Raw genomic sequence first — 14,413 nt, forward strand, 5'->3', positions numbered from 1 at the left:
AAAAGTGCAGTTTTGCAATTTTTTGTTAAAAAGTTGAAAAAAATCTCCAAGGCCATAAAAACATTTAGGATCGGGCCAAAAATTTAGGGTAGGTTGGGATATCGGAAACAAACAATTTTTTAGCGCCTTATGTAGCATACGGGAATTAAATGTACGGTATAATACGGCATTGTACAGGGAATATTATAAATTTGATGTTCAACATTTTATTATGAATTTTTAAAACGATGACACCTAAGTCAATATAAAGTCAAACAATAACATATAATTGCTTTTTTATACTAGTATCTTTCAAGTTTTGAAACGAATAAAAATATCTGCTGACAGACTATTTTGGATGTGCATCTAACTTTGTTTGCAAATGGCTGACTGCAGCTAAATTGACAAATTTCATAATTTTAAAGACGCATTTTGAGGCTTGTCATAATGGGTAAAGAACCAACACCACTAGAAAAAGTAACAAAAGATGGTGATTTGCTTCGCAAACAGGTAAATTAAATGCGCATCAATCAATAAAGTGTAAAATTAATGAAAAAACTACAGAAAAACATGTCTATTCATGAACATGATGAATGACAAATTTATATGTTGTACCAGATTAGCTAAAACGAGTCAACTTCAGAGATGTTACTTGCAGTTTTGGATCTCTGAGCTGAAATGAACCCATAATAAAACTTCAATAGTGCCAGTGGTAGATCGTCCGCTTCAAGTGTGGGTAGTTCAGTAACATTAAACTTGCACAGGGCGCCTTTTAATATTTGGACGTTCAACATGTCCCTGTGTCAAGTTTAATCGAATGTCAGCCATTTGCATAGAACAGATTACGACTTTATTTTATTGAAGTGTAATGTAGGAAAACTCTCAGACACGTGAAACACTGGTTTACTGTAACTAAAACTGCACCACCAATCACTTCCCCGACGCATTTCACAGAAACTTTAGCGTAATTTATTGAAATATCACGAACAATACAACACCGAATAAATATATAGAATCAATTATACATGCTTAGACGAAAACAAATACGTTTAGCCTACGACATTTGTAAAAAATCTGCGGCCATTATTTAACGCATGGGCACGCCGAACGCATGTGGACTAGCCTTTTAAACTGCTTTGATAGGACTTCACAATTAATTTAAGTAACTTTCAATAAAATTACAACCAATAAATGCTGATTACACCCATCGATTATAAACATATGCATACTGCATAGACAATACGTTAGTAACGGGCCGCATTTCTTTTCAGATCCGACCGTGAGAATATTTTTTCGTCTAAAATTAATCTTTATAATAAAGAAGATTTGACAGTTCGTGTTGTGTTGTGAAAGTGAATGGATGTAAATTTCATTTTCAAAGTGCGGACTGATCTTCAATATCTTCAGTAAGACAGTATGTTCAATGGATGTGTAAATTAGGTTTCTTTGTCCGTTGTTGGTATTTAGCTATCACTTTCAAGTCAATGCTATCGTGAGCTTGTAAAACCTTCCGCAAGAACTTTTGCGGAAAGCTCTACCGGGAAATTCATACTTTCGATAAAACGTCGGACTATATGAAATGTCAAAATCGTAAAATATTGAAGTCCGACGTTTATTTATAGAACTACAAGTGTGGGAGGCGTGGGTTCGATCACCGTACGGTCGTACCAAACAAGACCTTGGTATTACTTATGATACAGATCTGAAATTTAGGCAACATATAAATGATTGTTTAAACAAGGGTAATAAAATTGCTGGATTAGTGAGAAGAAAATTTCTTCATGTTACTGTTGAAACTTTCCGTAAATTATACAAGTTTACACACATTGAACATGGAAACATTATTTGGCATCCTCGTTTCAAAAAGGACATAAATGCTATTGAATCAATTCAGAAATGTGCTATTAAGCGAGTTAAAGAAGTGAGACATTTACCATATGATTATGAACAACGTCTAAAAACACTTGTTTATCGAAGATTTCATGGTGATATGATAGAGGCAGGGATCGAATTTAGCGGTTGCTAACTCATGGAATTCGAGTAAGAATAAAAATATGTGAGTAGATCATTATGGCACTCGAATATTTTCGTGATCATGTTCGAAAATCAGGGAATTCGTTTAAACTGTCCTTTTCTCCTTAAAAACTCCTTTGGGGCAGTAAATTTACCGATAATCACGTGACTGCTTGTAGACGCTTGTCCCTTTATACAAAAGTAATTATCAGATATCTAAGTAAGCGTGTAGGCAATATTTGTTTTCATTTTGGTCTATAATTTGCAAACTTCTGCGGAAATTGAGAGGACAAGAGGTCATGACTTTTAATTGAAAACTAAATCCTGTAAAAAAGAAATTAGGAAACACTTCTTCTCAGTGCAGGCTATTTCTGAATGGAATGGACTCCCAATCATTATTGTTAGTGCACCATCGATCAACAGATTCAAGAATAAGACTTGATACCTATATGGGAAATGCCAACTATACCACCCATCCGGAAAAGAACTGGGTACAAATCCATGAGGGGGTAATAGAAGATTGAAGTCTTGTGCGGCCCTAACAACAAATGTAAGATGTAAGAAGACGTGAAAAATGGAACCAGTAGCTTCGTTGCTTGGTGCTCAGCATTAAAAGGGAAACTGGCCTCTTCTCTCATACCCTTGGGTGATGGATTCCATTAGGAATGAGGTGTCGAGAGTGATAAGTTGTAGAACTTCCTTCACAATCGAACTGAAATAAATTGTGTATAAACTAATGAAAACTAACCAGAAATCTTGCCAGAAAACTGTTACGATGTAATTTTGTCAAAGAAGTGTCTAGTTGGGATCCGTGCAGTTACTGAATACATTCAAGGGGGCATTTCGTGTTCTTCAAGCTCTTGTTAATATCAAATTTCAATGTAGTGTGCTTGAAAGTTGGCTATATATTTTTATTGATTTAAAAGTGACTGTTCTGGTAGGTATTCTGAAATAATTCCTGAAATGCTACGGGTCACTTTTAAAAAATTTTAACTGCATTTACTAACTACATTAAGCCATTTTTTAAGTTCAAACAAATAGTCATAAATATAGATTTATGCAGCTTTAAGTTGAATAAAAAATCTCTGTATAGTTTAAGCTGAAAGCTGATTAATGCATATTTTGTAATTTTACATTCTACTGTAGGTTGACAAGATAACAAAAGAAAGTCTGAAAAATGCCAACAACAAGAAACTTAAAGACAAGGATATTAAACTAAGGGCAAATTTCCGCAGGTAAGAGAGGATGAGCATTTCTTTGTGTTTTGTAAATATGAGCATTGGGTATTAATTTAGTTTAAGGTACTGGACTTGTAATGGCACTTGCTAGTGGCTTTGTGATTACACATTGTTGTTATACATTGCTGCGTTCTATAGACATAAATGTTGCTCAATTCATTTCTCATGTGGCTTTCTGTAAAACCAGAGACTGTCAGAATCACATTAAGGAGAATACATAATATGTCCATTGCCATTATGACCCTACTACCTTAAATCATAACTGAATCTGTTTGTTAGTCAAAGTATCAGCAGAGTAGAATTAATGTACATGTTTGGATAAAAAACTGCCAGAGCAGTTTCTAACTTGTAGTTGTTTCCCAGTTGTATTTTCTTCTTTTCCTTCAATGTAGAGTTTAGTCTTGTTTATAAACACATAGAGAATAATTGAAACATTTATTTATACTAAAAATATATGTGAAAGATTTCTAGTTATATTATGAAACCCTTAATGTTACCGGTTTCAGTACTTATTCACTAATGTCATAAGGTGTAGAAAAAATGTTTGTTTCCGGTATCCCAACCTACCCTTAATTTTTGGCTTGACCCTAAACGTTTTTATGGCCTTGGAGAATATTTTTTTCTTTTTAAAAAGTTGCAAAACTGCACTTTTTATGTTTTGAACATGGTCAATGATGTTAGAAATCAACTTACTGATGCTCTAAAGGCATAACACCCTAATTTATAATTTGTATTCATTTTTAGCTCGACTATTCGAAGAATAGTCTAGCTATTCTACTCACCCTGGCGTCGGCGTCGGCGTCGGCGTCACACCTTGGTTAAGTTTTTGCATGCAAGTACATACAGCTATCATTTAAAGGCATATAGCTTTGAAACTTATTTATTCTTTTTCTAGGTCAATTACCAACCTCACTGGGTCAAGTTCCATAACTCTAACATGTATTTTGAGCAAATTATGCCCCCTTTTGGACTTAGAAAATTCTGGTTAAAGTTTTACATGCAAGTTACTATCTCCAAAACTAATGCAGATATGGAATTGAAACTTCACATGTGTCTTTGAGGTTATAAAACTAGTTGATAGCAGCAAGTCCCATAACTCTGACCTTCATTTTGGCCAAATTATGCCCCCTTTTGTACTTAGAAAATTTTGGTTAAAGTTTTGCGTGCAAGTACATACAGCTATTACTAAAAGGCATATAGATTTGAAACTTATTTTTTCTTTTTCTAGATCAATTACCTACCTTACTGGGTCAAGTCCCATAACTCTGACATGTATTTTGGCCAAATTATGCCCCCTTTTGGACTTAGAAAATTCTGGTTAAAGTTTTGCGTGCAAGTACATACAGCTATTACCAAAAGGCATATAGCTTTGAAACTTATTTTTTCTTTTTCTAGATCAATTACCTACCTCACTGGGCCAAGTCCCATAACTCTTAACATGTATTTTGAGCAAATTATGCCCCCTTTTGGACTTAGAAAATTCTGGTTAAAGTTTTACATGCAAGTTACTATCTCCAAAACTAATGCAGATATGGAATTGAAACTTAACATGTTTCTTCGGGGTTATTAAACTAGTTGATAGCATCAAGTCCCATAACTCTGATATGCATTTTGGTCAAATTATGTCCCGTTTCGAACTTAAAACTCTTTTGATATTTAACATTTTGGGTAATAATTTCCTGCTTCTGTGACAATATTTCGAATAGTCGAGCTTGGCTGTCTTATGGACAGCTCTTGTTTTACACAGAAAATAATTTTTGAAAAGTCACTTAATAAAAAAATATTCCCACAAATAAAATTTTCCGACCTACCTACCCTAATTTTTAGCTCACCTGAGCAATGCTCAGGTGAGTTTTTCTGATCGCTCGATGTCCGGCGTCCGTCGTCCGTCGTCTGTCGTCCGTCGTCTGTCAACATTTAGCTTGTGTATGCGATAGAGGCTGTATTTTTCAATTAATCTTCATGAATATTGGTCAGAATGATAACCTTGATGAAATCTAGGCCGAGTTCGAAAATGGATCATCTCGGGTCAAAAACTAGGTCACTAGGTCAAATCAAAGAAAAACCTTGTGTATGCGATAGAGGTGGTATTTTTCAATTAATCTTCATCAATATTGGTCAGAATGATAACCTTTATGAAATCTAAGCCGAGTTTGAAAATGGGTCATCTGGGGTCAAAAACTAGGTCACTAGGTCAAATCAAAGAAAAACCTTGTGTATGCGATAGAGGCTGTATTTTTCAATTCTTCTTCATGAATATTGGTCAGAATGATAACCTTGATGAAAACTAGGCCGAGTTCGAAAATGGGTCATCTAGGGTCAAAAACTAGGTCACTAGGTCAAATCAAAGAAAAACCTTGTGTATGCGATAGAGGCTGTATTTTTCAATTGATCTTCATGAATTTTGGTCAGAATGATTGCCTTGATTAAATCTAGGCTGAGTTCGAAAATGGGCCATCTCGGGTCAAAAACTAGGTCACTAGGTCAAATCAAAGAAAAACCTTGTGTATGCGATAGAGGTGGTATTTTTCAATTGATCTTCATGAATTTTGGTCAGAATGATTACCTTGATGAAATCTAGGCCGAGTTCGAAAATGATTCATCTGGGGTCAAAAACTAGGTCACTAGGTCATATCACGTAAAAACCTTGTGTATGCAATAGAGGCTGTATTTTTTAATTGATCTTCATGAATTTTGGTCAGAATGATTGCCTTGATGAAATTTAGACCAAGTTCGAAAATGGGTCATCTGGGGTCTAAAACTAGGTCACTAGGTCAAATCAAAGAAAAACCTTGTGTATGCAATAGAGGCTGTATTTTTCAACTGATCTTCATGAAATTTAGCCAGAATGATTACCTTGATAAAATCTAGGCTGATTTCGAAAATGGGTCATCTGGGGTCAAAAACTAGGTCACTAAGTCAAATCGAAGAAAAACATTGTGTATGCAATAGAGGATGTATTTTTCAATTGATCTTCATGAAATATGGTCAGAGTGATTTCCTTGATGAAAACTAGGTCCGTTTTGAATATGGGTTATCTGAGGTCAAAAACTAGGTCACTAGGTCAAATTAAAGAAAAATCTTGTGTATGCGATAGAGACTGTTTTTTTCAGTTGATATTTATGAAATTTGGTCAGGTTGATTGCCTTAATGAAATCTAGGTCGAATCTGAATATGGGTCATCTGAGGTCAAAAACTAGGTCACTTGGTCAAATCAAAGAAAAAACTTCAGTATGTGATAGAGGCTGTATTTTTCAGTTGATCTTCATGAATTTTGGTCAGAATGATTGCCTTGATAAAATCTAGGTCGAGTTTGAACATGGGTCATCTAGGGTCAAAAACTAGGTCATATCTAAGAAAATGCTTGTTTTATCACAAGAGACCAATTTTTTGGTCCAATCTTAATGAAAATTGGTCAGAATATTTGTTTCCATGAAATGACTAGGTCAAACATGTTTTACACTGTTATGGAGTGTTTCTTAGGTGAGCGACCTAGGGCCATCTTGGCCCTCTTGTTTCAGCATGTTACCACAAACAGAATTTTTTTAGGCCTAAAGCTTTTTCCATTAAAATTTTTATTTACTACTAGTATTATATTTGTCTATAATTTGCTATGCATTGTCTCTAATTCACTATATTTTGCATATGATTTAAAGGTCCATTACTAAAACCTGAACGAGTATTATATGAAAACCAGAGTTTGTAGCTGAGACTTCCTATTTACTGAAAATATGGCCCACTGCATCGGATCTGACCAAATAGTCATGAATATGTTCAAGAATAACTAACAAATAAACAAAAGATGTTGCCTATGTCAAACAGAAAGTATGTTTTCCGACTGCTTACGAACCCGTCGAGCATCTTCGGATTTTTTCGGAAGAATCCTCCGAAACGAGGCTATAATTTATAAAAAGATGCAAAATATATTATATGCCCAAACGTTAACGTGATTTTTACAAACTTAGCACATGGAATTCAACAATTTTGTAACTCACAAAAACTTCATGAAAATCATTCTTATAATACAGGTAATAAACAGCTATACTACAAGTTTGCGGGAGGACAATTCAGGCCCTTCTCGAATAAAAGTTTTTTTACAACTTCGTCTGCAAACTTTTTCAGTTAATCTCTTTTCAGTATAGTTTTAAGAATATAAATGAATAACCGTCTTACACTGCAGAAACAAAATTTGATTGAAATTTACCTAGATACACTGATTTATGTACATATGGCTAGAATCTACATTAATTTAATAAGATTTTAGACATTAAACACATTGTCTTGGCCTAATATATGTCACTGTCAATTTTAAACATAAATTTTATACATTTCATATTTTTCGTGCAGGTCATGTATAATTACCATCATGGAAATATAGTTATTTTGTCGCGCGTCTTTAAACGGATATTCGTTTGAAACAATTTTAAAATCACGTGATCCCGAAGAATTTCCGACCGATTACGGAAAAACGATAAACATGAAAGGAGGACAAAATGACCCCCCATGTCAGTCTAAGAAAATACAGAAACAATCATTAGTTTCTCTGTTCTTGTGTTGATTTCAAGGGACTATTGCACGGCTATCATAATGTTTAGTACTATATTTCAAAATGTGTAGTCTTTTTTAGCTCATCTGATTTTTTGAAAAAAAATGATGAGTTATTGTCATCACTTGAGGGGTTGTCGGCGTCGGCGTCGGCGTCGGCGTTGCCTGGTTAAGTTTTATGTTTAGGTCAGCTTTTCTCCTAAACTATCAAAGCTATTGCTTTGAAACTTGGAATACTTGTTCACCATCATAAGCTGACCCTGTATAGCAAGAAACATAACTCCATCTTGCTTTTTGCAAGATTTATGGCCCCTTTTGTACTTAGGAAATATCAGATTTCTTGGTTAAGTTTTATGTTTAGGTCAACTTTTCTCCTAAACTATCAAAGCTTTTGCTTTGAAACTTGGAATACTTGTTCACCATCATAAGCAGACCCTGTACATCAAGAAACATAACTCCATCTTGCTTTTTGCAAGATTTATTGCCCCTTTTGGACTTAGAAAATCAGTTTTCTTGGTTAAGTTTTATGTTTAGGTCAGCTTTTATCCTAAACTATCAAAGCTATTGCTTTAAAACTTGCAACACTTGTTCACAATCATAAGTTGACCCTGTATAGCAAGAAACATAACTCCGTCCTGCTTTTTGCAAGATTTATGGCCCCTTTTGGACTTAGAAAATATCAGATTTCTTGGTTAAGTTTTATGTTTAGGTCAACTTTTTCTCATAAACTATCAAAGCTATTGCTTTGAAACTTGCAACTCTTGTTCACCATCATAAGCTGACCCTGTACAGCAAGCAACATAACTCCATCCTGCTTTTTGCAATAATTATTGCCCCTTTTGGACTTAGAAAATCATTTTCTTGGTTGAGTATTATGTTTAAGTCAACTTTTCTCATAAACTATCAAAGCTATTGCTTTAAAACTTGCAACAGTTTTTCACCATCATAAGTGGACACTGTACATCAAGAAACATAACTCTATCCTGCTTTTTGCAAGAATGATGGCCTTTTTTAGACTTAGAAAATCATGGGTAGGACAATATTTCTATTACACAAAAAAAATCAGATGAGCGTCAGCACCCGCAAGGCGGTGCTCTTGTTTAAGATTTATGTCTATTCATTTGTCTTTATTTTGCACCTTTAATGTACCTTATCAATAATTTGCTTTACGTTACAGCTGTTATGAGCTAAAACCCCAGATCACTGCGATATTACAGAGGGCACAGGAATTGACAGAGGTAACATATATTCTGCCTTTTTTTCCCCCGGCATCTACTGATGCAGGAGGCATATAGTGGTTGACCTGTCCGTCAGTCTGTTGTTCGTCCGTCCGTCCGTACGAGGTTAACCAAATGGGACCGTTTCGTCTAGCATCAATACCCCTTACTAGAATGACTTGATACTAATGCAGATGTAACCTGTGACCATTCCTCATCTTCAGACATCACCTGACTTCAGTTTGACCTTGACCTCGTTTTAGACTTAGGTGCAAAATCTATCGACAAGGATGCCATCGGGGGCATCAAGCGTTTATTGAACGCAGCTCTTTGTTTCTGACAAAATGTCACGAGAATTACTAAATCATTTACTTTTTGCTTTGATTTGTAACTTTCATCTGGTATAATTCCAGTATAGATATACTTAAATGCCCTTGAGTGGCTTTAAGTTTTGGAATATTTGCATGTTGGAAGTAAGGGTGGAAAACTCCAATTTAATTTTTCTGTTACTTGTGTTTTTTTTTTTAAAAAAGAAATACAAAGGCTTGCTGCAAATACCAAAATATTGTCATAATGTACATAATTATGTAAAGTACATGTATATTATTTTGTATACAACTTTAATGGTCTTTAAACTAAAGTAACAATTACAGTATTGTTGCTATTTTTGTACCCCCCGACAACAAAGTTGTAAGGGGGGGTATACTGGTTTCAGGTTGTCTGTCTGTCTGTCTGTCCGTAGACGCAATCTTGTGCGCACCATCTCTCCTTATCCCCTTGACAGAATTTAATGAAACTTCACACAAGTGATCAGTACCAACAGTAGTTGTGCATGGGGCATGTTAGGTTCTTTTAGAAAAAAAATTTGCAGAGTTATGGGACTTTGTTTTTTTGTTACTATACTATATACATAGACACAATCTTGTGCGCACCATCTCTCCTCATCCCCTTGACACAATTTAATGAAACTTCACACAAGTGATCAGTACCAACAGTAGTTGTGCATGGGGCATGTTAGATTCTTTTAGAAAAAAAAATTGCAGAGTTATGGGACTTTGTTTTTTTGTTACAATACTATATACATAGACACAATCTTGTGCGCACCATCTCTCCTTATCCCCTTGACACAGTTTAATGAAACTTCACACAAGTGATCAGTAACAACAGTAGTTTTGCATGGGGCATGTTAGGTTCTTTCAGAAAAAAAATTTGCAGAGTTATGGGACTTTGTTTTTTTGTTACTATACTATATACATAGACACAATCCTGTGCGCACCATCTCTCCTCATCCCCTTGACACAGTTTAATGAAACTTCACACAAGTGATCAGTACCAACAGTAGTTGTGCATGGGGCATGTTAGGTTCTTTCAGCGACAAAAATTGCAGAGTTATGGGACTTTGTTTCTTGTTAACATACTATGTACATACAGTCTGCATATGCAATCTTGTGCGTGCCTAATCTACCAAACCCTTGCACACAATTTAATGAAACTTCTTACAAGTGATCAGTACCAACCCTAGTTGTGCATGGTGCATGTTACATTCTTTTAGATAAATATTCTGCATAGTTATGGGACTTTGTTTTTTGTTACTATGCTGTATACATACAGTCTATATACATACAGTCCACATAATTATGCAATCTTGTGTGCGTCAAATTGCAATGTACTGTATCAGTGCATGTGGGGGGTACATTCATCACCTTTAGTGATAGCTCTAGTTTTTTCAAGACTTGCTGAAACAGTTAGAATATTTATCACATCATTACTGTTGATTAACTATTTGAAATCTCATTTGTAGGAGAATGAAGGACCTAAAGTTAAAAACTTTGAACAAAAGAAGAAAAAAGAAACTGATAGAATCACATTATGGCAGGTCAGTATAACAAATATAATGGAAGTTTATGCATTTAAATGCTTCCAGACAATAGATTCTCAATTAATTGGCGTGACTAAATAAAGAGTAGGTAGAGCTATTGCATAAAATATGCTTGTTTGTTGGCATCTGTATACCTGTCCGGATTTGATTTTTGAATGTTTTGTATGCAAGCTGTTATCTCATTAATCACCCCCACCCCCCATGCAGTGGACAGGTTGTGTAACACCATTTTACCTTTTTCTCAGAGTAATGAAGCTAATGCCTCTTTACAGCTCATCAGAGAACAACTTGCCAAAGGTGAAATTTTGAGATCTATCACCGTCTGTTGCTAGCCAGTTAGATGGCTTGGTAAGATGAATTTTACATGGCATCACTACAGGTTTCCTAAGGAAGTGGTGTAGATGATGATATAAATAAGCTGCACAGTTGCTAAAATAAATTATTTCAGACACAACTTTCTTTGATACATGAAAATAGACCAGTTACACTGTTTTGTGGGAAAAAACCGAGTTCTTGTGAACTAACACTAGTGTGAAATATGTTGAAAAAGTAAAATTTTAAACATTTTAGACATTTCAGATCTAACTTCACTTACATTGACCAGTAACTTTATAGATTACTTTTTAACAGTCCTTTAACATTAAACATTACCCTGCTAAATTTCTAAAATGGACTGTTCCATCATTCAGTTTGGGCAGTACCACTTATTATTTGAAGGTGTGTTCACTGAAAATTTACTGACTAAATAGTGAACAGTTCAGACCATAATCAGTCTGCATGTATGTGTGGGCTGATTTTGGGCTGCACAGGTCGCGATGGCAGAATCCCTTGCCACCAGCAGGCTAAAAGATAACATTACTGTTGTATATATTAAGCCTTTTCTTTGAAATATGTGAGATAATGATGACCTTGAGTTTCACTTTCAACAAATTGTAAAATGATTGCAACTGTTGTGTTTATATATTCCAGACTCAAGTGGATGACACAATGGCAAAACTTCTCCCAGATGAGGAGGGAGAAACTTACCTCAAGTAAGTCATAAAACATTCAGAAACACTTCTTAGGGTCATTTCACTGTAAATGGTAAAAATTTTTTACGGTTATAATAAAATTTGTTATTTTCCAATTTGGACAGCCCCTTTAACTTTTTAAAAAAAGGGTGTTTGGGCCAAAAAAAAACTAAATGAATGGCGACAGGGGCAATCATGATCAACGTATGGATGTGCAGGCTGTTCATAAACTACACTGGTCGCAAAGGCAGAATCAATTATGTATTGCATGATAAGGGTTAAATACTTGTTGACACATTGTTACAGATTACTGCTGTTTCAGGAAGTCTTTCATCAAGATTTTTATATGCCTGAAGGGACATATTATGTTATACCCCCAGTGTCCGTCTGTCCCCCCTTTCTTTTTACCCAATTTTGTGTCCGCCCCAAAAACTTTAAAACCCCGGGGGAAGGATTTCAAAACAAACTGGGCCAAAAGTTCCCCAAAATCCAACGACGTGCAGAGGCATTTTTTTCGGAGGGCCCTGGCTTCGGGGTTTTAAAGCCCCAAGGGGTCAAGGCCCAAATGGCTTTTTTTTCCGTGTCCCCCCTGAAACCCCTTTAAACTGCTTGAAGGTTGAAAGAAATTTGGGGCAAAAAATGCCACCACACCCAGCCCAAGTGAGAGCTTTATTTTTTGGGATGGCGGGCTTGAAGGTCGAAGTCAAACTGGGGGTCCAAAAATTTATCTGGTTTTGTTTGTGTCTCTCGGGTAACTCTTGAACTGCTTAAAGGGGATTTTAAAGAAACTTGGAAAAAAAGTTCACCCATCGAGGCGATTTTTGGCAGGCACTTAAATTTTTCAAGGTCCCCCCCAGAAAGTCAAAGGTCTTTATGACTTTGTTTTGTTTTTTATATTGTTTGCATTGTTTTTCCCTTTGTTTTTATTTGGCGACCCCTTTTTTGGTTCAATTACAATAATTTTTTTTTTTAAGTTACTTCCCTTTTAGTTATTTAAAAAATAGGTTTTTTTGTAACTTTTTTATAATTGGCCGTAGTAAAAAAACCAAGCCCATTTTTTTCCTGGGGTACAACGTGGTGGTCCCTTCCATTTTTTAAGGTTTTTTTTGGGAAATCTTTTACCTTGAAAGTTTTTTTTTTTTTTTGGGGTTAAATTTCTTCCCTTTGTTGTTACCTTTTAAAGGGGTTTTTTTTTGTTAAATTAGGAACTTTTTTTTTGGGAATTTCTTCATTTTGTTGTCCCCCTTGCCCCTTTGGGGTTTTAAACATCAAGTTTTTTTAAAATTTTTTGCCCCCTTCCTCTATAAAACCCCTTCGGTGTATATTGCCCCGCTTGGCGGAGCTCTTGTTTATTAAGTTTTGAGAAAAGTTTTAAATTTTTTTCAAAAATTTTGGCAAAAAATTTTTTTAAAATGAAACCCTTTACATTTTTAAAAGGAGTGAAAAATTTTGGACTTTTAGCAAGTCTTGTTTACATTATTAGTTTTAAATCTGTAGGTCAAAAAAACAAAATTTCTGACAAGTTTTTATCAGAATTTTAGGGCCCTCTTTTTATCTTCAAAAAATTTTGTTATTTTTTTGTTTGGGAAAATTTTTTTTTTCTTGAAGCCCTATATTTTTGAAATTTGCTTGTTTTCTTTCATCAATGGGTGGTAAGTATCCCAAATTTTTTTTTTCTTGCATATTCCCTTATCCCAAGCACTTACAGATGAGTGTTGGCACCTGCAGGCAGTGTGCTTGTTTAAATACTGTTGGAAAGAAAAAGGAATTGTAAAATGTGTGTGTTTTTACAGAGAGTTAAAGAAAGAACTGGGGGAAGATGATGAAGAAGAAGATGATGAAGAAAAGGGAGATGATAAAACAGAAAAGGATGAGGAGGAGGAAGAAGAAGAGGATGGGAAGAGGTTTAGAAGAAGAAGAGGATGAGGAGAAAAAGGGGGGGGGGAAACTGCGGGAGAAATTTAGAGTCCCCCAAAAAAAAAGGTAAATTAAAAGGGAAAAGGGGGGGGGCGGGTTTTTTTTTCAGTTTAAAGTCATTGAAGAACCGAAACCAATGATTTATAGAAATTATCATTATCTAACTACAGTATAAAGCTTGTATGAGTTATGTTGAAATTTTTGTCCTGTTACAAAAATTTCATTTGTGTGAATTTAAAATTTTGAAAGGGACTAAAAAAAATTGTGTGTTTAGAACAATTTTAAAATTTTCTGTGAGTTTTAAAAAGATTACTTTTAAAACATTTTTAAAATAAATAAAAATTGCAAAACCAATTTCATTCCTAAACCACACAGCCAATTTCAGCCTAACTTCACAAGAGAGTTCATTTGAAGGTCTTCTATGCAGAATTATAGTGGCCAAAGCAACAAAGAAGGAAAAACTTTACATTTTTTCTCTTCAGAAACCACTTGATCCATTTTTAAATAACTTGTTTTGTTAAAATCATTACCATAACGAGAAAGTGATAGTATTCTCTGTACGGTTATATTGAAAACTTCGAAAATATCTGAAACTGCTGGTTGGATTTCAAAACA

At 34.9% G+C, this 14,413-nt stretch overlaps 1 protein-coding gene across 1 annotated transcript; it reads left to right on the top strand.

Moving 5' to 3' along the window:
* Window positions 1–312: 312 nt before the first annotated feature.
* Window positions 313–13,807, top strand: LOC128557951 (nephrocystin-1-like). The gene is made up of 6 exons (XM_053546840.1): window positions 313–489; window positions 3,139–3,227; window positions 8,953–9,013; window positions 10,794–10,868; window positions 11,841–11,902; window positions 13,675–13,807. The coding sequence occupies exons 1-6, from the start codon at window positions 427–429 to the stop codon at window positions 13,805–13,807; spliced, it is 483 nt and encodes a 160-aa protein (XP_053402815.1). The 5' UTR covers window positions 313–426.
* The last annotated feature ends 606 nt before the right edge of the window (window positions 13,808–14,413 follow it).

This window comes from Mercenaria mercenaria, chromosome 1 (assembly GCF_021730395.1).
Source record: "Mercenaria mercenaria strain notata chromosome 1, MADL_Memer_1, whole genome shotgun sequence".
In the NCBI taxonomy this organism is placed as follows: domain Eukaryota; kingdom Metazoa; phylum Mollusca; class Bivalvia; order Venerida; family Veneridae; genus Mercenaria; species Mercenaria mercenaria.

What these genes read in the sequence shown, in the direction of transcription:
- LOC128557951 (XM_053546840.1), top strand. Translation starts at nt 427, where the DNA reads ATGGGTAAAGAACCAACACCACTAGAAAAAGTAACAAAAGATGGTGAT. An exon ending in CTAAGGGCAAATTTCCGCAG is followed by an intron (nt 3,228 to 8,952) that starts GTAAGAGAGGAT and finishes TTTACGTTACAG; the next exon opens with CTGTTATGAGCTAAAACCCC. An exon ending in GAGGGAGAAACTTACCTCAA is followed by an intron (nt 11,903 to 13,674) that starts GTAAGTCATAAA and finishes GTGTTTTTACAG; the next exon opens with AGAGTTAAAGAAAGAACTGG.